The 26,266-nt window shown below is 36.4% G+C and overlaps 1 protein-coding gene across 1 annotated transcript in view; it reads right to left on the bottom strand.

Moving 5' to 3' along the window:
• The window catches only part of LOC119835149, a 51,654-nt gene extending 45,418 nt beyond the window's left edge, over window positions 1-6,236 (bottom strand). Inside the window, exons 1-2 of the mRNA XM_038359860.1 lie at window positions 6,222-6,236; window positions 5,874-6,122 (exon numbers count right to left, since the gene is read on the bottom strand). Of these exons, the coding sequence (XP_038215788.1) occupies window positions 5,874-6,122; window positions 6,222-6,236 (264 nt within the window). The remainder of the gene's footprint in view (window positions 1-5,873; window positions 6,123-6,221) is intronic.
• Window positions 6,237-26,266: the final 20,030 nt, after the last annotated feature.

The following is a 26,266-nucleotide window of genomic DNA, read 5'->3' as shown; positions in this document are numbered from 1 at the left end:
TCCATTCGTTTAATGAAGTATGTCTTTTACTGGCGTTATTGTTTATCTTATATGCGAAGAGAATACATTATTTAAAATATTGACAATATCGACTCAATTCCAATGAACACATACAACGATTTCAAAATGTACTCCCTTCCGTTTTATTGCAAGTGTCAAATACACCTACAAATTGAAATCAGACAAGAAATACCCACCGGTGTTTGGAATTTTAGCAAATGAAAAATAAATACCGTGATTTCAAAACCCCCGACACTTATTGTCAAATGAATGCACATTGTAGCTCACTCTACCGCACCTTTCGCTGTGTTACCGACTCGTGATTGAACTTTACGCGACATTTGCAGTCACATTCACCGCTGACACAGCGTGATTGCTGCAGCTACAATTACTATTATTATTATTACCTAGTAGACTTTCACAAAGCGGAGACAAAGCGCTCAGTACCAACAATCATTTAATCGTAGATACTTACATAGAGCGCGCGAAATGACCACTCAGAGGATAAGTTTTAGTAATACACAGACAAGCAATTGATATTGGATAAGTAATAGATGAGATCAGCTCTTAGTAAAATTTACGTTTTTTTTTTCGTTTTCAGCCAGTTCATTTGTTACTTTCGGTTAATGTCTAATTGAAAAAACTTCAGAATAGCTGAGTAACAAGAAGTTGCAATTTTAAGAAAAAAAAATAGTATTTATTATGATGAAGAAAATAGCACAGTGGCCGGACCAAAGCTCGAAACGACTTGTATCAAATAATCACTTCAACATTTAGCGAAAATTACGTCGTTTTAATTAAAGTCGTCCAGCACCTAGTGATGAATTGTGCCGATTTAATATTTTAGAATAATAGGATTCCTACGAGAAAGCTTTAAGTATCATAAATTAATATGGGTCAAACAACCCTTCGAAATATTAACAAAATCAACAGAACGTTTTTCATCTTTTACTCACCTCTCTTATTCGTCGAATAAAGAACCTCCCTATTTAATTAATTTGATGTTTGAATAACAGGCGTAGCTACACAGGAAAATGAAACTTTTTAAAGTAAATGTGTTTGAATTATTATTGCTCAACGCTTATAGCAATTAAGACACAAGATTATAACTTTTATATTTAGATATATTTTAAAACTAATAGAGCATAAAGTGAATGTAGCAATGTATGAAGGTTTTATTATTGAAATTGAGATAATTATTGCAGTTGTTATTGGGTTAAGGCCGAACGTCATGCTTTAGTAAAAATGCTTATTGCAGAAAGACAATCACAATTAAAAGTCGGAATTAAGTTTAACACGGTTCGGACAAAACATGGCTCAATTTTTTTAAACATTATTTATATCGGATTTTTATTGTGATATAACCATTAAAAAGCGTCTATTTAGATGACATGTTAAGATTTTTCAAAGAATTCATGAATATAAAACAAATTAATTTGTGTAACAGTACGTGACGGAACCAATTAATTATACATTAATTTAAAAAGTTGTATAGTCGAGTTCCCTTTGTTATCTTTGAATAGTCTTATCGCGACTGGAAATGGCTATTGTCAATTGGAGCATTACGTTGTCCAAAAGATAAAAAGTGTACGGATACAAGGCCAGTCAGTAATAAGGCAGAAAATGGGCTGACACAAGCAGGAGGTGACCTTGGGCAGCAGTGTCGCGCTCCATCGCGTCAGCCGCAGACACAGACTGCAAAAAACACTACCACTCTACCTGACTACACGCTTCATTGGAGCCATGACATACTCATTGCCTTTTAAATATCTTGAATTGTTCGAAAACGACTTTAACATTTGTATTTACACAAAGAATTTGATCCATGATGGGATAGGAAATTTTCCTCCGTAAACCTAGATGTTTATTTAATCTCTAACAAAGTGCCTTCTAAATTTGAATAGCTGTAATTAATTACTAGATTAAAATCAATGTTTCTGTACAAAAGTTGTTCGTACATTTTAGGCTATTAAAGCTGTATTCTTCAGTTGATTAATGTTCTTGTGTCTGACAGTTTTCCCATGTTTCTGAGAGATTATTGTTGATGTGAACCTATCCCAATATTAACCCATTATTATAATCATAAAATATGATCATACATGAATACCAGGTAAGTGTTGGAAATATACGTATGAAATTATTATTTAAAGTCTGTAAAATTGATAATAAATAATGTTGAATATCCGTGGTTAAATATATTAAAAATAAACGTATTGATGAAACATTATATGTAAGTAATTACTATAGTTGCACATGCCATTTAAAGAGTAAAGCAGCCGATGAGGAAAATTAAATTTTTAAATGCGATACTTATGTTGAAATCAGTCATGTTTATAATACCGTTCATGAACTTTGTTTTGTAACGAAATATAGTCTTTATTTTAATGGAGCAAAGGTTATATTCGATATTTTTAAAGTGCTTGGATTCGATGTGATGCGACTCGCAAGTGATGTCACCGATTTAACATTTGTTATTCTCTGCACAGTTCTGTATTGGCTGGTCGCGCGTGGTTGACTCAGCGCAAGCTTTTTGTAGCAATAAATTTGGAAAATAAAGTTGACATGAGCTAAATAAGGAGACAGCACAACTGTGAATAAATATTGAGATAAAAGAACTGTGTTCTGTTACAGTTGCTCATCTGTTTTATTTGGAATGAATAAAGGCAACAGAAAATAATACCAATGACATTAAAATAGAGAGTATATTTAAAAATTCATATGCGGTATCGGAACAATATGTGTTATAATGAGCAAATCAAAGTGAATGATTAGCTGAGCACGTAGGTCAGTTCCGGCAGTCAAAACAAAGGCCATTGTTAGTGTGGCTAGAGCAGATCGGGCGACCATGCCTGCTCTTGCATTCGGAACGTGTACGAACTGCATTAAGCTGCCTTTAGGGACGCCTGCAGACTCGTAATTAGCGGGAGAAGCGAAAAATTTGCGACGGCTTAAAATTTACGAGGCGCAAATTACACGACTCCGGCGCTATCGCTGCAGCGCCCCATTAATGTGCGCGCCTTATCGAGTACGAGCGGCGGGAGAGGAGCCCGGGACCCGGCACGATTGTGCGCGGACATTAAACTGATCGCATCGGCAAAACGTAAAAATAAGCACAACACCCGACATGGGAGATAAATAAACGGCCAACATTATGGTATGAGGAAAACTTGCACTTATTTATTGGGTCGGCGTAATGGAGATTCAAGAGGTTTGTTGAATTTTAATGCGCCGAAAGAGGGGCGAAAGAACAGATATTTATGTTCTCTCGATATTAAACTTTGGTGGTACAGTTAGTCTACAAACGATGTTCTAATATGTAGTTAGATTAGATTAATAATTAACGATTTTGATATTAAAAGATAAGAAATTATGACGAAACTCGAATATATCCACCGTTATTTCAAACCCAAAATAATTCATTACGCTTACTAGACTTTGTCTGACGGTGACACGTATAATCGAAACCGGTTGTAATTTAAGTCAATTAATGTTTTTCTTATTATTAGTAAAATGAAGGAGGTTAGTTGCTCCTTGTTTATGTTGCTGATCACTATAAATTACGTTTCGTTGTAATTCAAAACGATATGAAAGCTACTCTATGATACGAGTACATTTCATATAATATATTACATAAAAATTATAAAGGATAGCCACCTCAAAAATGATTAAAAAACATTATTTATTAATACACAGGTATACATAGATAATATTTAATTCAAAGCATTACTTTGATAAGGATTTGAATTGATTTGAAGATCACTTTTTAGACAGACCAGAAGACATTAGTTACATATCCATGTATCCATATGTTGTACATAATGTAAACATATTTTATCTAACGATAGCATAGCGATAATTATGGTTATTAATGATTTTTATTACCCATATTCGCAGAAAAGACAGACTGTAACTTTCTTTGTAATTAATTCCCAGTCATAAAGCCGTCTCTATATTACATTTTCCTTTGTTTAAATCCCTCAATATACTTCCATAGTATTCTCTCTCTACAACAGTATTTTTACCAAATAGGTAATTATTGTTCAAAACCGTTGAGCTCGAGTTATTGGAACAGACTATTATTTTACATTAATCGATATTAATAGGTAAATGTGTTTTCTAAAATATTCCGCCAGTACAATAGACTGAAATTCCGACCGTATTTTATCAATGATTAATTTCGTTTTTAATTTGCGAATTGGATCGGTGTGTCATGTTCGTTTATTCTACGCAAAAGATAAGATAATTCTTTTAGATAGCATTATCGGAGTTAGGTACATTTTGTGGCGATGCTATTCAGATTATGTTGACTAAATTAAACTTAATATTACATTCATTACTCTTAATACTGTTCCTACTTATTCCATTATTGATTATTTTTTCATTAAATTAATCACTCTTTTCACCCAAGAAATTTTGAGACGAATCGAAGAAAAAAAACTTTCATATTAACCAGCTACTGCTTTTTGTCTTATTAATTATGTGATTTATCGTATTAATAACTTAAAAAATGGTAGACATAGGAAGTACGAATTTGAATATTGGTTTTTACGTACCTTTGCAGTTAGTAAAATATAAAAAATAATAATCCAGAGCGAGCCCTCTATTGACAGACGTTTTATTGTTAGGAGCAGGTAGCGAAGCCAGCTGTTACCCTCGTAGATGTAACGTTGCAAACAAACCATTGTGGACCTTAGTTGAACCGATATGCCGAGATTTTTAAAAATTAACACATGCACGTTTTATTCGAGCTCAAATTTTAATCTTTTTTCATTTAGCGCGTTACAGCTCTAGCATAGAGCACTACTTTGTGCGCATAGCTGCTAGAGTGTGGTAATCGTTGATGCCGGAATTAAAAATTTTATGTGCGATTTCATGATTCAATAAGTATTTAGTAATAATGTGACAGCGGAATGCGCAATAGTGCGCTTACGATGGATTGTTTTAAGAATCAATTATACAAATAATGCTCGTTATGATTTATTTATTTTAATGGAAAGAATTTTAACTACAATACAACATTTACGAAATGTTTAAAATCTGTCCATTTATCTGAGTGATATGGCAAATTATCTCATGATAAGAATAGGTATATTATGAAACTTATAATCTAGTCATGTACTTGATTTTGTGAAGTATTTTGGGAACTCTACAAAATGATAGGTCATTACCGGAATGCGCAAGGAAACTTATAGCTGTGTAGAGAAAAGTTAATAGAGCCGTTACTGGATTAGGAAAGATTTCTACTTAGCAAACTTTTACGTTATTGGCAATATCGATGAAAGCTTTAACATTCGTGCCCTCGTGCAAGCGCGAGCGTATGGCATTGCACGAAACAGGTCCAACTGATTGCAAAAGCTCTCATGCGATCCGTTATAAAGTTCTTACCGAAACTACCAACATGTGGGCATTTATCACTTAAAGTAGATGATCGTTCAGGCTATTTCAAATTTCTGTCGAATTTCGGAAATCGCCCAAAAAAATAAAACGGTATCCAATTTTAGGAAACACTAACTCACGAATAGGTTTTGTCGATGACACGCAAAGCACGTTAAAAGAACCTCACTATATTTCACAAACTTTCACGATACACACTTTAACGCGACTTCCGAATTCGACCATAAGTTGCAAATATCTAATAAAATTAGCGAAACACTTACATGATGAGGGATAAACAAGCCGGGTAAAGGGGATGTGAATGTCCAAAAGTCAAATCATAGCAAGTCGCACTAAGTTAAAGACAAACGATTCGCCGGTAGGGTAGAGGTCGCGTTCGCGGCCACAGCAGGGCGGCACGCGTCGTGATCGGGGCACGAGTGCGGTGCACAGAGCGGCGCGATTCACACAAGCACAAGCGGAGTCGGCTGGCGACTGACGGGAGGCGAGTGGCGCGGCGCGGGGTGCCGGTGCGCGCGCACCCCGCACGCCGCGCCCCGCTCCGCGCCCCTCCTTCCCTCCCTGTCGCTCGCCCTCCCCCCCTGCACGCCGCCTGGCTGCCTTATCACGTCGCACGGCGCGCCGCTTCCTTTCTCCTCATGCAGTTGCGAGCTTTTCGCCACTGCCACACTTCCGCCCGCCCCGTCGATTGTGTCGACTTTTAAACGGTCAATGTGTTTCTTGCACCACTTCATAAACACATTAACGGATGATTACATTTTCTTATTAGCGCAGCGGTGTTGTGTTTGCGATTGCGCTCGAAATACTAAAATACTTAAAAAACTTACTTTACCAAAAGGCATTTTCTAACGAATGAATTGCGATAACTTGGGGTAAGTATCGATTAGGCGATTTGAATATAATATTTAGGGTGAGCTAGTAAAATCGGCCATAGGAAGGGTGCGTCCGATAGAGTGCAAGCGAGAGGCAATGTGGCGCGGGAGCAAGCGAAGAGCGGTGAAAGTACGCTACGGAACGGGTTTGCGCGTGACCTGTCCTGCACGACCACTCTGCAATATGCACTAGATCGAGAATGGGAACAGCCAGCTAACGTTCTGACTCATGCTAAACAAGCGCAAATAAACTTTAATGTTTGAGAAGACGGCATTATATTCGCTCTAAATTAAAAGGCCCTTCTATGACTCTACTATGTGGTAGAGTCGGTTCAGGCTACCTTACGCTAATTTTGATATTAAAGGTCAAATGTCACCACTTAATGTCTATTTAAAGTAATGGTTTCTCATATAAAATTTATTTGTGACGACCTTTTTTTTAAGTAGGTAGTTAAGTTAAAATGTTGAGTTTTAAAATAAAGGCAAAGAAAATGCAACCACGCCGTTTGATCGAAATAATCTATGATCGTAAGGTTCACGTAAACGGAATAAGTAACGAAGACTTTATTACATATGGCAGTAGACAGGAGACTAAAGGAATACATACATATAGGTACAGAACCGCAAGTACTGCTAATATTTGATTTTGATGTAGCAATGGAGAGATTTAAAACCTCAGAACTTAATATAGTGGATAAAATTTGAGAGTAGCATTCATTTATAAAAAGAATAAGTAGGTATGTATCTACTTAAATACTGACAATCTATACAGTTTCATAAAAGTAACCATTAAAAATGTACATGAAGTATCAAAAATCGTTTCATGCATTAAAGGCGGATGCAGGCTCCAATCGCGACGTGGTTTTTATTCAATGCGCCTTCGAGCGTGACACCTAAAAAGCTCATTATTTAACATTTCTTGTCTAATTCGCTTCGAAAAGAGCGTTATTAAAAACCTAAAAAAAATAAGGTTACTTCTAATCGTATGACTTCAGCACGTATGCAGTGTAATAACCTCGATAATGTGCAATTACAAACACGAAAAAACTCGAGACAATTAACCAGATTTATTGGATAAAATTAACCGCAAAAATAGGTGCTCATTAAACAAAAAAAAAAACTTGTTTAAAAATCTCAGTTGAAAGCTAAATGATAAAGCCTGCCTTTGTGCCGTCGCTTTAGTGTAAAAAACATTACTTGAGCTACTCTGTTGATTTTTCCTGTCCCTTAAAGTAAGCAGCTCTTAACTTCTTCTTACAGACATTAGCGTACTACAGTCAACATTATGAGATAATTATTTGCTAGGAATCGTTTTGACAATTAATATTAAAATTAATTTGTTTTTGATTGGCGTTTGTGCTTTCTGTATTGCACAAAGCCGCCACAGATGTTACATCGTTAATGTATATTCTTAGGGACATGTGGATACAACATTTTTACCTTTTACCCCCTTTTAATATCTAAAACGCTTTTGTTTACCATATTGTAGTAGGAAGTGAATTTTATTCAACAAACAAATAGGGCCAGAACGTATACAGGTGTAGGGTTCGAACAGATGTGCTGCTTCCTCCAATATTGGCCGGCGGTTCGCAATGCGTGCCAACGTTGGCAAACACCACACGCGACTCACTCAGCACTCGAATGCCTATGTAATCAAACATCTACGTATCGCAGATATTTCATATAACACTCAAGTTCTGCGTCCTTCAATGTTAAATCTATTTTATCGTGTATTTTCGAGACTTCAAATAGAAAAACGTGACGTTGACTAAAGCAAAAAAATGCATTTAATTGTATCTCTTATGACGCGGTTGGTTGGCGTTTTCGGCGGCCTCGAGACGAGTGATGGAGTTCAACGACCCAGTGTTCATCTTGTGCCCGCAAAAAATGCATCGCTCCATCCCACGCGAAACGCAATACATTCGCACATTAGTATCTATATAGGTATATTATGAACACAAAGAAAAAATCATCGCCAATCAAGGAGTGTGTCGCATACCACACCTCAATACAAGGCGGGTTTTACACTATGATAGGATTCCGTTCGCATGGTTTAGAAACACATTAGCCAACGAATAAATCTATCACACGTGTTCTCAATACTGAGTTTTGTGTACGTTATAGCGATTATCGATGCCAATTGTCATCGCATTAACGACCTTATTTCGTTTCATTGACAAGTCTTGTGAAGTTCAAATAGGCGATAGTCGAATAACAAATACAAAGGCGGGGGCTCGCCCACGCAACTCATCTTCACATCACTTCATTGCGCACGCGCCGCGCTTCCTGTATCATTCATTAGTGGTGTTTCAGAGCATCATAACAAATGACTGCTGACTGCCTATTCTTAAACTGTCCTCAATAGATTAGGTTAAAAAGGGTACAAGATGTGAAATAACTCACCCATATATTAACTGGGTAATATACATTACAAATTTTAAAATTGTAATATTGTATCATTTTATTTAATTATATTTTATGCATGCATGCTATAAAGAAAATGTAAATTAGGTGAAATTACAGCCTACCATTTTATACAATTTTTAAGTAGGTACTAAATCAAAAATCTATTTTATGATTTCGTTTGTTCCTTTTGCGAAGCTACTACTTTCATAAGGCTACTAACTAAATCTTATGAATTCATATACCAATTAAGCTAAATTAAATATACGAAGAATTTAGAAACTGCTTAGCTTCCTTGAAGCGCATCGCTGTAATTGGCTTACACAAGCTGAGAGCACGAAGGCATCGTTTGTGATTTATTTATTGCATTTTCTTCTAGTATACTTAACCTGATAGTTACACTTCGATAAGAATTGGTATATACATTTTTGCCGACATTCTGAACTTTGATTTCTGATTCCGATTTAAGATTTTAGTTGAATAACCATGTTTAGTTGAATTTATATAGATATAATGTATATACTATGAAATTTGCCTTAATAAATAGTCTTTCAATAATTAAATAATGACCAGGCAAATACTTATATGAAAATGTACTCAAAAAAAAAAAAAATCCTCCATATCTCAACAAGTACAGGTAATTAATTTTATAATAACATTTAACAGTGAGAACAAGCATGAAGTCATTAATTGTGCAAAACAGATTTCACAATACTTATACACGTAAGATTATAAGCTAGTTACGGGTTAACTCAACTCGCTACTGAAACTCTATAAACGAGGTGGTTTCAAACAGGCCGCCTTACATTGTTCAGCGTACCTGTATAATCAATGAGACCAAAAACATACACATATTTTCGTGTGCATCGCGAATGAGCCCTTCACACGGTTATTCTAGCGTTTAATTAAAAGCGGTGAAGCGGAGTCGCGCTCCGAGCCGGAGCGGCAGAGCATCGCGCTTCTGCCCGTTTGATGACTCTGTATAAACGGTAATTAACTCGCTTCATCTGACTCGCTCCTAAGATATATCCTAAGTAGCTTTTCGCAACAAATGAAATTATTATAAATCCTTCCAGAAAAACGCTAAGCGCACCCATTACAGGTGAGTAGACGAGATTCGATGTTTTTTTTTATTTAATGCAAATTAGTCTCAGAGAATTAAATTAAGAGAAATCGTGACGCATATTGAACATCTGTACGGACCGAAAATGGTCATCCCAAATATAACAACAATGGACACGAAATGATTCATAAGGAACGAAAATATTTTTAAACCATTGGCCGTCTGATTTCCGACCTTTAGCTGAACTTATACGTTTACTCGTCTTCGGTTGATCCACGTAGTGAATTGGTTTCCGTAACTGTGACACGGGCGCGGAAATGAAATACTTCTAGTGGCTCGCATTGTAACTCCGCTGACCAGCCGAAATATCGATACGCTGCAATCGATTATATCGCGTTTTATTTAATCTCGCTCGAAGTAAGCAATATAAAAATGTTGCAATAACATTACCGGAATTGTTATTATCTAAGTAATAAGAAACGCAGTGAGCGGTGTCGAACGAACTGTGTGCTAAGTGGCTTTTAAGGCCGCTTACCTCATCTCACTCTGCCTAGTCCTACCAAGTTGTGTGTACGATTTTAGTACGATGTTTGGTTTGTTTATTTAATCCATTTCTGTCGAAACATCATGCAACCGAGATGCTGTATGGTTTCCGATTTTTATTTCGTAACTCTGACGAATGCTTCGTCAGATCCATTTACAGAATTCGCTGGTATCATAAAAGCCTTCCGTTTTAAGAATAGATTAACTTATAACAATGGATGAGTGCTATTAAATAGATGTTCGATAAAAAATACTGAGTCATAACAATGTTAACACATCTACTAACAATGGCTTTGCGTATAAATCGCAAATCATTATGTATAGAAAATAAAAATATAGGTAAACTAAAAATATTGCATCAGGCGAATTTAGTTTTGTTATTAAAGTTACAATATATATTTTAACATAATATGTATTTTGTTGAATGATTAATACGAGAAAAACTTTTTAAAATTAATAGATTTTTAATTAATATAGAAATAAAATGAACTACACTAAAAATTTAATATATTTACGCGATTAATTAATATTTAGTTCAAGAGGGTCACTGATATATTCATGAATAATGTTGATAAATCTCGCTGAACTTTGGCATTTCAAAATTTGACCACATTTCATTCAGAATTTGAAGATAGTTCAAGTGGTCGGTTCTAGCGGGCCTGATTAGAATATTTCATAAAGTTCGTTAACTGATTGCACTTTAATATCTTAATAATTAACAAAATAACTACACTTTCCCACTTTTTAACATTAAAAGAAACGTTTGCCTACGTTAGAAAAGCTTTCCTATAAAGCATGAGTTTATTTCTGAAGTTTTTTGTAATTTTTGAGATCTTTTGTGTGAAATACACGGGTATCACAGCGGTTGACAATAGAATCGATTTACTGAATAGTGTGTTGAACTCTTCGTTACTCGACATTTTAACAGCTTCTCCTTGTGCATTTTCAAAATAAAATCAAGCCAATTACGTGACTTGTTTGTGCGACAAATTCAACCGATTTTATCTCTGGAAAATACGAGATTAATGTGCACTTTGCGTAAGTAATGCTTTTGATTTTCGTTAAAGTCTAAAATGGATGGCTGATATCAATGTATTTTCGTGACATTAGATGTGAAGTTTTTGCGCGTTTCTCACGTCTAGATTCAGATGATAAAGTTAAATTTCACGTAAGACTAAGATTGTTTAAATAATAAAGACATAACAGAATTCTCTAGGACATAACTCTCATAGACCAAAGGCGTACGCTGGGACGCGTGCGATGCGGTTCGACTCAGTCGCCGCAGCTCGTAAATAAGGGCGTCTCATTGCGGACCATTATTAATGAATCTGCTATACCTCCGCGCATCCCTGCCACCCCGCGCCCGCCTGAAAACTAAATAACAGGTGCGTGTAACCCCGTTCGCAGAATCTATTTTCGATGTCTTATAACTGTTCAGAATTCTCTTTGCCACCGTTCCAAACGTTCATACCATATGCTAGATATTGAGATTTGTTTGGGCGTCATCTGCTCGACATCGTCGTCTCTAAATAAGCGCGGTCCCGTGTTGGCTTTGTGAACTTTCATTAGCCGTCTGGGAACATTTACTTACTGTATCATGTTGCTGAAACTGCGCGCGTAATTTGCACCGATTGATATCATTTATCGCGCGTAAAATTGAGTTTTAAATAACTCGTGAAATATTAGATTTTTCCGTTACGTCAAAATTTCACAACGTGGATTTTTTTTACGGTATGAGATAGAATTATTCAATGTGTATGTGTATGTAGGTATCAGTTTACATGGGCATTGCTACAAAAATGAATAGAGTGGTCATAGAATGACATAAATTGTTACGCGGGCTTAGCAAGTTGCGTTCTATTATGAACGTCATACTCGGAACACAGCTTTTCATATCAAGAGCAGGCCGCAGCGGAGAACATAAAGATGGCGCCTCCGCTACCTACATTAATGCACTTGCTTTATGAATGACGTAATCGTAATATTGTTCCGAGGCTAGATATACCTTTGTAATTTTGTACAATAAAAAGTACAAGAAAACAATGAGCCAGATTCTTTAAAGCTGAAAGCGGATTATTATCTAAGTACATCATAAATCTTTATAATGCATACAACACAGACGGTAAGTAGTGGACGCGCGTTATTTTGAGCAATTAATTTTCTCATTGTCAGTTTTTATCTTAATTGAAACTCCGCTTTTAGTCAACGATTATTCGAATATAAGTAAAATCTGAGCAAATTTACTATGAATTTGTCATTCTATTATTAGTTTATATCACAACGATGCAAAGTTAAGTAGAACAAAATAAAGATTTCTTCGTCTTCATCTTGCAGATTTAAAAGGTTAAAACTAGGTCAAATTATCTCTACGCCAAAAATAGATTCTATAGACATAAATACCAACCATCAATTAAACATTTTATTCTTGAGATAACAATACGAGGTCAAAGATCAGTACGTTTACTGAATTGTATCTTACGGCTAATGAAGCAGAATGCCTGAAAGAGAGTGACGTAATCGAAGGAAGTCTTTACTTTTGTGGACGGAGCCCACGCTTCTTTATAAGGATGACCGAATTGATGTAATATATTAACGATTATAAAGGTTTATATTGAATGGTTACGCAACAAATGTTGCCTAACTAGGTGTATTAAAAAGGCGTCGATCATCGGAAACAAATGTTCAAGGTTCTCACGTTCAAAATGAACACATTGTTGCTTTAAATCAATTGAATATAAATGTTGGTAAATATCTTTTAATATTGGTATATACAAAAAGTATCGAGTAAATGTTAATGAATTATCTTCAAATCAGTATGATAAAAATATTACACAATGGTAGTTTATTTGAAAGATCTACGAAAAATTATATATTAACATTGCATTATGGATATTTAAGTAAATCGTGCGCATCTAGACACGTCACGCTGTTACGTGTGTTATGGTCGGCGTTCTTGTTAATTGGTGGTTGGTGCGATGGTGTCGATGACGTCACGCGACTAATTTGATTATACCGGGCAAGGCCACGGCTGTTAACATCCAGCGCGCTCAGCGATGCCTCATCTCGATGTTATTTTGTGATTGCATGTATTTTTAGATAGACAAAAGTAATCGAGTTAAACTCGCAAACTTTCACGCTGCCGTGGAAGCATATTTCTTTAGTTAACTGTAACTATTTAGTTAAATAAGTAACCTAACAAACAAAAGTAGTAACATATATTAATACTCAATTATATATGAAATGAATAACCAAGTGTTGAATTAAAATGAGTTTATTAAACCTAGAAGCAGCTGTTACGCAAAGGACTGTTCTCAATAAATTTGTCATTTAACTTAGCGGCCAGTGCAGTGGTTTAAAACAATGAGGAGCAAGTTACGGCTGGAGCACAACTAACCTCTTCCTGTTTCCAATGAATATTCATTAGCGTAACCGACTAGATCAGATAAAAATATTACTTTCATAATGCAGGATGAATTTCTTAAGCTGTTCCACTATTTAGTTTGTGCATTAAACTTTCGCGATTAGTAGTCAGTGTTGCTGGTAGTTTTAGTCTTTAAACCCAATTTGCAGAGAGTGTCTTGCAAATGCGAATACTGTTCCTTAGTACTGCATATTATACGGATATTTCCAAATATATTGGTTAAGCGCACCAAAATATACAAATAGCTTTTGGTAAAATACGACATAAACCATCAAGCTTGCTTCAAAAACATTGTGAAGAATTTAGACTGAGTGACATATTATATTATAAATCCGTTACAATTTCTCACATTTCCCGAGTTCATCCCGCGTTCAGGTAAATCATTTGAATTATAAAGTGAGATGTCAGTGCATACAGAGTGCATAAGATACTACGGTTATGTAAATGAGCACTATGGAAACTATGATAAGGGTGAGTTTACACCTGCCGGATTTAAGAGTCCAGGGTCAAATGTACACTTATAATAAGGTCGTTAAACCGGTACAGAGTGCAGAGTTCAAATAATATTTAGAAAAAAAACCATAAACACTCGTTAAGGCACTTAATCTGGGTATATGCTGTACTTAATACTTTTATTATCCTTAACTATATAAATGAACGTTATTTTTAAAATATGTTTTTTACTGGAATTAAATACAAAAATTATGTTTCGTTCAATAAAAACAACTGTATTGTTTTAATTTGCACGTGTTGTACACGTTAACGTGACACTTATTACAATTAAACACAACAAGAACAAAATAATAAAACAGCAGTTGAATAAGTTTAACTTTTACAACGCCGCGACCGTTACATTAACTACGGGTCGGTTTTGTTCCCAAACACGAAACTAATTTATTCCTTCTTCGGCGTACCATTCTAATACACTAAATAATCGAAGAGCAAATTATATATGCGTATTAACGGTCAAGCCATAGTTCAAAGATTAGGGCAACGGGCAACCCTTTGCTAGGATCATTTGAGAGGTGAAGTTTCAAATTAAATCGGTTCGCCCCGCGGGTTCGTTGCACGCTTACACGTTCGATATTAAGCAAACCTCTTTTGTATCGCTGCTAAAGTAACAACCGTTCCATCCATAGAAGCACAAAGGAAATTAAAACACTTGAAGTAGGGCAATTGCGAGTTAATGAGGTCGCATTAGTAATAGATTTCTTCGCTCCCGGGACACTAGTGGCCGTGCGAACTCTTATCGGTCATCAAGTATCGGCAGTCGTCACAAGCCAGCGGCGGCGAGCCGGCGAGGCGGCCGGCGCGTCGCGACGCAGGGAGCGTCGCGTGTGGCGCCACTAATGGATATTGATGACGATAGCGCAACTAATTATTACACCACCGCCGCTACCGCCTTGCTAAGTCCTAAAATCTGTACTTATCCACGTGGCTGTGACCTACCGATAAGCGCGGTGTAACCGTCGCCCATCAATCTCGCGTATCTTGTCACGCCACGCAAAGTGATTTCGACTCTTCGCCGTGTCGGGGCGAAATCGCTCTCCAATAGTCTACTCGATTGAGGAAATGACTTTGGTGCGCTGCCAAACAACGTTACAATCGAATTATTAGAAGTTGGTCCAGCCGGGTTGTATCAATCACCGTGGGTGGGCTGCGCGACATTGGACTTCAATTAGGCGGGTGGCGCGTGTGATTGCTAACTCTACACTCCAAAGGATTACTTGACCCACTTATTAGGCTCGTCGAATGCGTCCTCGTTTACAGGAAGCGAAGTGACGGAGTAATTTAATATTAACTCATGGGTTTAGTGTTGCAAAATGATGTTATTTGTGCGATAAATTGCAAAATGCACGAGACCGTTGCACAGTAAATTTAAAGTACAATTTATTTGTAGCATATGGCAATTACAATCTCATTATTTTACCCTATTTATTTATTTTTGCGTTCCATTTTATTGAAGGAAGTGGTTTTCTGTATGATAATTCGATGCACAATTTAATGCTAACGTAAATAAATATATATATTTTTTTAATTTTGAAAGCCTAACAATAAAAATTAATAAATTATGCTGGCAATATTATGAAAACATTTCGACTCAGACCTATAATTTATCACAAAATTATAAGCTATAAATAAAAGCAGCAAGCGTGACGGGAAGAACGATAACTGTAACATTTGCTAATTAAAAGTAATAATTAAGCAGATTACAAGAATACAATATCCATTCTATTTACATTGTCCGTGCGGTATTTGCACATTTCTAAATGAATCCAAAAAAAGAACCTATAAAAATTAAACAATTTAATATTACTATTTCACTATATTACATGGATTTAAATATAATAAATGAGTTTATGTTTTAAACACAATCGAATTTCCAATGGTAATTTTTAAGAGATAGCGATTTTGTAATTCATTCGCTTTACAAAAATCGTTCCCCTGTATAGTAATATAGTGTTGATTTGCTGATAGAAGAAGTGCCACAGAAAGGAAAGGTTGCCAGTGAAAGGTTTTAATAAGAAGTCTCAATGTCTACTTTAATATTAATCTTAACACGTTATTCACCGCTTCACCTAATCTATGTTTGTATGTAACCGACTTCTTTAGGCCCTGTTTTGACCCACTTTAAAACGGCAGATTTAATTCAAACTTCGGACGCTTATCAAGAATCGTTGACAATACAATTATTACACGAGTTTATCTTATTATCTTGATAAGGTTCGCCAGGATTCCCTTACGTGTACTCCGTATTACAATTTTCTTATTATTTAGTTACAAACTTTACTTACTTGTGATCTTGAAATATATATAAACATGAATGCAGTCTTATTATATACAAGGATAACCAAAAGTCTACTATTAACTAGTGGTCTGCCCTGGCTTCGCGTGTGGTACATATCTAGTCTATAGCACTCAGGGATCACGTACATATCCAATCAAAATTTTTTTAAATCAGTTCAGTAGTTTCTGGGAATGGCGCGAGATCATCAAACAAACTCTTGAGATTCAAATTATTATTAAAAAAGACACATGAATTTCGCTATACCAGCGGAATTCCCACAACTGACAGGGTACCAAGAACCCATAATTCGCGTATATGCTGATACCTTAATAATGAGTAAGTCACAATCCGTGCAGCATTGGCAATGATTGCCGGCAAATAGCACAGGCCACTTCAACATCAGTATCGAGTATATCAATCTGAACTAACCTCCAAACAGGTTTAGTATTACTCGACACCGGCGAGGTGGTTGGAACGTCTACGGCGTGCTTGACCACAAATAGGTCGCGTATTGAATAACACTGCAGACCCGACCTGTGCACGTTTCTAAATATGTGCAAAACGTATTGTATCGGCTGTTTATATTTCGCAACTCGTATGTGAATTGCACTTTGCGACACACGTTTAGATATTGACAGTCGCCCACGTACTGTGTAAGTGGTTTTCGATTCGGCGCACAATACGAGACGAAGGCTGGCTGTTATTAATTCATTACATATGGAAATGTACGAAATAGCATTCAAGATTTTATGCAATCGATTCTGTTAAAATAGCTACATTTTTCATTAGCTGTATACGTCACAGTCTAAACGTTTTTGTATTTCGACCGGTGAACCAGATTGCAAGTACCTTATATCCCTTTGTCTTATCACCTTCTGGATACGCGTTATTATAGCAAGACAATGATGGTGCCAAGTCAAAAGTTCTATTAGGAATAACTACGAAAGATTCGCTTTATTCATATTGTTTTACGTCTTATAAAATCATTGCTGAGAAGCTTGGTTACAGGGAAATAAATCTCCTAAGGCAGTACGTACCAATTAAAGCATTAAGACCTTGTTAGTTAATGAACAAAGTTAGTATAAGCTGGAGCTTGGTAGACCATAAGCACACGCGAAGCATAAAACTTTTCCAGTCAGATGATACTCACCTATAAGTTACACCTTTTGTATGCAAGCAGTACCTAAACATGCATTGAACACCGTTAACGAAAGTATATTTTTGTTAAAGAATTACTACTACCTTCCGACGTATTTTGCAAATCTCACAAATAAATGATGAGCTTAAATATTTGAAGTGAGATGAACTCTCATAATTTATTAATCGGCTAATTAATGCTTGCTAATGATAAATAATTAATTTTCGCAGAGAGAAGCGGAGTGTCCACTAACAATTTTGAAATTTACAGTTTGCTTTTAAATTATTAATATAAAAACCAATTTGAAGATAGAAAATATTCCGCAAAACTTCTACGGAAAAACATAAAACTTATTGAGATAAACCAAGTTTATAAATGGACTTTTAACGTTGCTAAAAATACGAGATCATATTCAACATTGAGTGCGTTGCAACTATTGCACGTATACGATAACAATTATCATTTACTCATAGGGAAATAACAATGCAAGAATATGTGATATCAAAATTCATAGACTCATAGTGCAATATGTATACCTGTATATTCTGAGACACACATTGTATCTGTAAAAAAATATTTAATGATGACCACAAGGAAACCGTCTCCTTTCGACACATGTATCAGCTACAATACTTTATACTACTTTTATATATAACCACTAGCTGCACGCCCCGGCTCCGCCCGGGTTGTCATTTATCGTAATTAAAATTATTTAAACTATCCTATCTCTCAAGTTGGATCGAACTGCACATGGTGTGCGAATTTTATTATAATCAGATAAGTGGTTTAGGAGTCCATTGAGGACAAACATTGTGACACGAGATTTATATATATTAAGATTTATCAATTACAATTTCATATTCATGGTGAAAGCTCGAGAAATGAATATTTAATCGCAACTTGACTATGCGTTGTTATGAAACTTAGATAATAATGGGAATGCTAAACGGTATGAAACCTACGACATGGCGCCGTCCTTATTGAACGTCCAGAGCAAATATTGAATTTCATTTATACTGAAACGAGTTTATGGCATTTTATTCAATTTCTCCACTCGTCCGATTTGCACGTTCCATGCACATATATATCCAATTATTGCGTTACTACTTTATATAAGAATATCAATATCGATAATTACGACGTATTACAAGAAACTGTTAAGATATCTACAATGAAAACAAGGTTTCGGTATACTGCGTGTTAATCACTTACAGATCCGTACAAAAGATCGAGCAGTGGAACGTACCTATATAGTAATGAGTTTGGTTTATATCTACATACGAGATGCGTATGTGATCTACATTTGTGACGACAGTGAGCCCGACTTTTACTGTAACAAAACAGAATTTAGTTAACGCGAGAGAGAGAGATTAATTTTAAACATTTCGATGAAAATAACAAACAATATGAATTGAATTATCATTGATGTGAGTAGTTTAAATAGTACCTCGATTGCCCTGTAATACAATTATAACAATTTCATATTAATTGACGTTCAATCACTGAAAGCCTCTCATCACTCATTTGCACAAACTCATTTGAATACCTACATGAAAGTTTTCACGTTAATTGATAGATCTTGACATACAGCCGGTAGTGAACGTTTATATGGTTTACATTGCACAAATACGTTCATTAAAATGAGATCGTTTCGGAGTCATTTATGATTGTCACCTTTGGAGTGCCACATAGTTCAAAGGTACAAAGTAGCTCAAGTCGCGGAGAACTATCTTGATTAAAATTTAATGAAAGCTAAGAATAGAGCAGTTTTAATCAGTTGAGAACACGACTTCAGTTCAAGAGTACTGTCTTAACAGTTCTTTTTTAATTGCCTCTCGGCGGGGCCGGGCCGTGTAATGCGCAATTTAATGATCCTTCAAAATGTAAAACGCATTACTGCACCATCTTTATTTTATTGTTGGCTAAGATAGAATCGCACTCAACGAGGTGACGTGTACGGCGTATGTTCTTACGACCTTCAGATTTCTAGAAATTGCGCCTTTGCGGTTTGTTATAATATTGTGTCATATAAGCTTGAAACAGTATAACATTCATTAAATCAAATATTTTTAATTTACTTGTAGGTATAAATACGGAAAATATTTATTCGTGTTTTGCCTATAAATATTGCCAAAAACGATTGCAGGTAATCGATCACATTTATACAAAAAGTCTATACATTTCAATTGAGAGCTCAGATTCGTTTCATATAGCTTGACCCGTAGTTAAAAGAATGTCAAATGTATTAAGTTATTATTGGAGCGTGTTAAGAAAAACACAATTTGATATTACGCATGCACCCTCGGGGCGCTGTCGCTGGCACCTAATTAGAATATAAATATCAACCGGCGTCGTTCCTTAACTGACCGGACCATTGTAATCCAAACCGTCGTCGAATTATTAAGCAAAGAAAACAATGCCCATCCTATACTATTTCTGCGTCTAGATATCGATTTGCTTGTTGAGGAAAACTTTAAAAGTTTTCTCAAGTATACGAACTTCGAACCGCTTGCAATATCGAATTATTGTATGATTGAAATTATTTGTTAAATAAAATTGCTCAAATATAAGTCGGACTTACGATACAAGCATTCCGTTCAGGGGATAAGCTAAAGAGGAAGTGCAGAAAAAAAATTCACCCATGAAATGTATGACCGTGCTAACCGTTGCTTAAAATCAATTTTTAAGTGTCTTACTATTACTGTTCATGAGATACAGCCTGGTGACAGACGGACGGACAGCAAACAGATACACAAGCGAACAGTGAAGTCTTAGTAAAGGGTCACGTTTTAACTTTTGGTTACGGAACCACAAACATGTACCTACAATAGCAACGAAATAAAACGTTGCAAATTTTAAAGAAGCTTTGCAAGATTTGTGCGGCAGCAACAAGACATTATCACTAAAGACCTCGTAAAGGTTAATGTGTCTCTAAATAGCATCTGATTTCCTTGAACAAAAACAAAAGTTGAAAAACCTGTTCGAAAACTAAACGTTGTATATATATATAAAAGAATATATTTTTATTATGGATAAACATTGCACGGCAAGGAAGAGTTGCAGGCGGCGTGCCAGGTCCGGGGGGCGACGCTCATACCATATGGACGGATACATGCAACAATGAGCTCATACAACCGGTCGAAAGACCGTTACAGATGAGCCGCCGGTCGCCGTGAATATGCATGAGCTCTGACTTGACCTCGCGTTATTAGACCACGGGCGCGAGCGTGGGACCACGTCACGAACAATCGCCATTTGACATTTGTGCGACACGCGACCCAACCGATGGCTATACGAAAATACACGCAGGATATAATATTAATGGGGTAACTTTTGCAACAGATTCAGCAGCAGTGACAAGTAAGGATGCCATCAATCAGTCGAGAGACGCGGGTCAGAGCTTTGCTCGTGGCCCGACCACCTGTCGCGCCTGTAAGCTCGTAGCAATTGCTAATCAGTCACTAAGTCACGCCAAATCTCGGCTTGACAAGGGGATCGCGCTACGCAGCTAATGGTATTTTGACGAACAGGAGTGCGAGGTGTAGGTAAACTTTTATGTCATCATAGCTGCTATACAGTATAGCTCCGGTGTATACCAAATTTGCAGAAGATAACATAAACTTATTTCTATACATTACTGTATAGGAGAGTGATAACAAAAATAAAATTGTTTTACTTTATTACAAAAAACATTACATGGGCATAATATGAGATATTGTTCAGTGATTAACAAGAATGTACGATGCCCTTTCTATCATGTAATGAAAGTACTATTAAGGACTATCGCCATTGAACAAAAGAATTATTGCTCATCGACCGAGCGGGAATTCTCGCGTAAAATGGCAGACATTTATGAAATAGCGGTAGCTTGTCATTCGGAGCAGTATCGGGGTCCAGCGGGCAGCGAGGCGCGGTGATCGCTGTAAATTTCATCGCAATAGTGAATGTACACGCGAAACTAAAAATAAACACGAAAGCCACAACGGGCGTAGCCAAGCGATACACGGATAACTGCTCCGAACTGTTCGCCGCAACGGATCTGGCGCCACTCAGAGCCGTGACATGCCAATGTGTCAGATATGCACACTTAATTAGGTTGCATTCAGTGTCTCTTGGGAGCATGTGTACACAACTTCGTTATGAATTATTGCTGAGGATTAATATTATCATGGCATGATAATGATTGTATTAAATAAATGTATTTGATTATATAAATTTTTACATATATTAAATAATCTGATTATGTTCATAAATAGTCTTCAAACATGATATAATAAGCAATGTTGAATTATAACAGACAAGCGAAATCGACGTCACCAAAGTTAAAATCACAGAGAAATACGAATTTTTCCTCTTTACAGCGAGAAGCAGTGTTAACGCTCTTTAACCATCGCGACGTGGAAAGTGGGAAAAAAATGTGTCGAGGAGAAACAAGCTGGATTGAAGCGTGGAACAGAGCAATAACATTGGTGTGCTTCATTTCTAGCAGATCACGTCCCAAGAACAAAAGGAGAACGCGGCGAGCCGACAGCGGCAAACGAGCTAAAAAAACTTACATTCAAATGGAGCTTTTCTGCTTAACAAACTGCGCTGTGTAAAATGTTTTTAAACTGGATCATTGTCTATTCTTATATGCCATGCTCATAATTATCTTTATCGAAATTTAAAAAAAACCTTAATGAAATGTATAAAACATAAGGAAGGCCATTATATTTCCTGTGTTATAAGAGTCTAGCCACTAACATAAGCGTTGATTTAATATCGATTGAAACATTGTCATCAAATTTATGATAGGTACCTACATAACAAAAAAAAAATAATCTAACATTGTCACTACAATAACATGTGATATCTTCTTATTTTATCATTCCAGACATCTAAAATAACAGTTCTCGTCGTAGAATTGAAATATAAACAATAGAACTATTGAATATTTAAATAGTCCTCCAATTTGGTACGTGTGGCGCTAATGTATGCAGCATTAAGAAGACATTAGACATGGAACACGTCGAATGATGCATTATTAAACGATTTATCACTACCGTTGCATCTCTTCGCGAAAGAAAGTGTAGAGCAAACTTAGAGTCGCCGCAATACTTTACATGCAATATCAAACGTTTTATTGAACTGTATTTGTAAGTGTTTAATATAGTGGTAGTTATTTAAGTTTATAGAAATAACGAACGTATATGTGTTATACAGTAATCGATAGTGTTTGGTCATTATGTCCAATAACAACATCGGAGACAAACCTAAAATGACATTGTTATATCGAGGGCCACAGTAAAGTGCGGCTGCCAAGCGCCCGCAGCGGAAAATTTGGCGGAAACTGATCGACACCGCAGCCGAAAACTATGCATTTAAGTCACATCAATCGATACGCGGTCGGACGCACACGTGTGCAAGTTGTTTATGTACCGCAAAAGCCGCGAAGTTTTGCACAACTGCCAAATGTGAGACTTTACTTCACATAAAGTGGCTTTTAGGACTTCCCATGAGAGGTGTTTAGGTTAGGTTAGCGGACGCATGGGGATCCAACGCACAGTACATAATTATCGTTATATCTACTCCGTTGTTGTCAATTCTAGTGGCTGTCGAATGAGCAGTATTTAATGGTTAAACTGTATTGAAATATTACAAAAGAAAAACGATGTGAATTACAAACAAAAAGTCTATAATCGTATAAAACTTCAGGATCATATTTCCGCACGTATTGGATTAAGTTTGTAATAGCTTTCCATTCCTGTGAATTATCAACAAACTATATCTTTCAACTTTATTAATTTTTCAAGCGTATCACACAAGTAAATCACGATATTCTAATAAATATAGATGCAGACGTCTAATCGGATAATTGGCATAAAACGAATGTATCACATAGCGAGTTTCGGCGCGGTGGCTGATGAAAGAGAACATGACGTTGCTCGGATCTGAGAAAGGGGATGTGGTAAGGTCGCGTTACGCCGTTTGAAAGTGATATGCGAGGCGCCAGGAGAGCAACAAATTAAGTCCCCGTGGGGAAGGCCCGCCCACGCCTGCACGCGTTGAGAACCCACCCGCGATAACGTCTCGCTGAAGGGAGAACTTGAATATTTCCAAGGAATTACATAATCAAATTCGCCATATAAAAGTTCTCGAACTTGCCTTTAGTATTTTCTGAACTCTCTTAAAGGTTTCGTCATAATTGTTAAATTTATTACCCAATATCGTAAGCCTATGGCAACATAATTTATGTATTATACTGGCAGAAGTGCCCAATGACCATATTGAGGAAGAACAGTGGTTTCAATACGACCGAGATATTAAGCTGGTGTACTTAAATAATAACCAAAAAATAGGGCATTCTAAATGTGCCTTTTACACATTTGAAATAACAATTTATGTGACTAATAAAATAAATATACGATACAAATTAATGGCAGTATAAAAAAGAAGGAAATCTCCCAATAGGATCGCTTAAGCGTACAACTATAAAATTAAATGGCTAGAAGGCGTTTTTACAAGTTTATCGAGCGTTCTATACAGGGCAGACGGCTAAGCCGGGCTAATGGGCTAGCAGGCGCCGAACACGCTGCCTGTCTGTCTAGGCGGTTAGTAACAGAGGCCGAGAAATTCCTAGAGGCCTGCATTGATCGATTCTTTATCAAGGCATACGATTTATAGTTAATTTAATACAATAAGTGGATTAGATCGTGAAATAAAATGGTCTTAATGACTAGTACCTATAAGCGGCCGAGAACAAAGAACTCGCAATAGTTAGAGAGCGGCGCGCTTGGTTGACCGTGGCCTAGGTTTTTATGCCGATTTATCGACTCAAATTAATCGTGTAAGTAGAGAGCCGACGCAGGAAGCTTGCGTGAAACGTGATATAGGACTTTTATTGGTTGAAAGCATTTACATTAATTCAGTTTTATTACATACAACATGTCATTTATTTATTCAGAATCGAATTGGATTTATAGATTCAAAACGAGCGCTATGTAAAACATTGTGAAATTGATCGATACATAAGCGTGTCAGGCTTTAGAAAATGAATACTGAATCATTGCATGTATTCAAAATGAAATAATTTGAATGGTTGGTATAGAACCAAATTCTTTTCGTTTCGTTTTTTATATATAGATAATTTATGATTATTAGACAGAAGAATAACCAGAAAACAGTATGATAACATGATGTACGTATATGAAATGTAGAATTTTTAAAGCTACAAACTATAACAAGAACTCGGAATTACCGTGACCCTTATAATAATATATAATTAGGTATGTAGAGCGAACCGGTGGTCTACATGTATATCGCAACTATACTAAGCGAAACCACGACGTGCGGGTAATGAGATGGAATTATAATATAATCCATTCCATGTTATTCCCTACTTCAATGTTTTTCTAATCAAAGTTTTTTGTTCTACATAACTTGAATAATAAGCGTGTAAGTAAAATCGGCAAACTTGAATAGAAGGAATGTGTGGAAAGTGTAGATGAAGCGCTTACGGTTATGTAGAAAAACAATACGGCAATACTTTTATAACCACGTTTACCGTAACGTTTTATTGTGGGAGTCGAGCACGCTTCGGCACGAATTGGGCCAGCTCGCACCGGGGAAGTACCACACCCCCACAGAAAACCGGCGTGAAATAATAGCTTGCTATTGTGTTTCGTACGGTGAGTGGGGGAGCCGGAGGCCCATATCCTTTTCCTTACCCTTCCCAGTCCTTTCCTTTATTCCTCTCATCAATCCTTTCCTAATCTCTTCCCAATTAAAGTCGGCAATACATTTGTAGAGGCGAAAGGTCTGCAATTGACCTTACACCTCTTCAAATGTTCATGGGCGGTGGTGGCGCTTACCATCAGGCGACCCACCAGCTCCTTTGCCGACTATGACATAAAAAAAAAAAACCGCATGTTTATCTTTTGAGTACGTTGCCACATATATCTTAAGCATGAGCTTTATAAACAACTTCTTGTCTAGAGGGCGCAATTCAAATTTGCAGGGTATCATTTGTAGATATGGCAAGAGACAAATTACAGGTCTTACTTTTAGCACACTCTGCATCTGTCAGCAGTCCTATCAACTAAATAAAATAATACAATCTTTATACTTATAAAGCATTCTAGGAACCTTTGAAATGGACTGATTTCAGGGAACAGCAATGTTCTCGGCGGGAGTGATTCCGACCCGCTTAAACAGGCGCCCGCCCCAAGACTGCATAATACATTGCGGCGAATGCACCACAGTTTGATCCCTTTCTAGACAAGGTAAGTACGACTGGAAACTTCTTATAATGTTACTCCTTTTCAACCGAGAACGTGAACTACTAAGGGGCTTTATGACTTCATCGTAAATTTACAAAGTTCCAAGAATGACATATCTTACGCGGGAATATCGGCTGCGTTCAATTATTTATTAATGACTAATAGCTTCGAAACTTCATGTACGAACTTCTCTGAAGGAGAAACTGCTCTGAATCAAGGTACAGCGACCTGAATATGCAATACTGTTATTTAACTAGTTGAGTATAGTTTAATATCAATGACTGTTCGCCTACAAATTAACTATAAGCATTGAGTCTTGAGCTATTGGGAACAAGTCGAGTCGCAAAGATTAAATAGGATTTGTCCAACTAAATAAGTTTATAATG

Source organism: Zerene cesonia, chromosome 1, assembly GCF_012273895.1.
Source record: "Zerene cesonia ecotype Mississippi chromosome 1, Zerene_cesonia_1.1, whole genome shotgun sequence".
Lineage (NCBI taxonomy): Eukaryota > Metazoa > Arthropoda > Insecta > Lepidoptera > Pieridae > Zerene > Zerene cesonia.
This window is presented reverse-complemented; position numbering and strand designations above follow the sequence as displayed.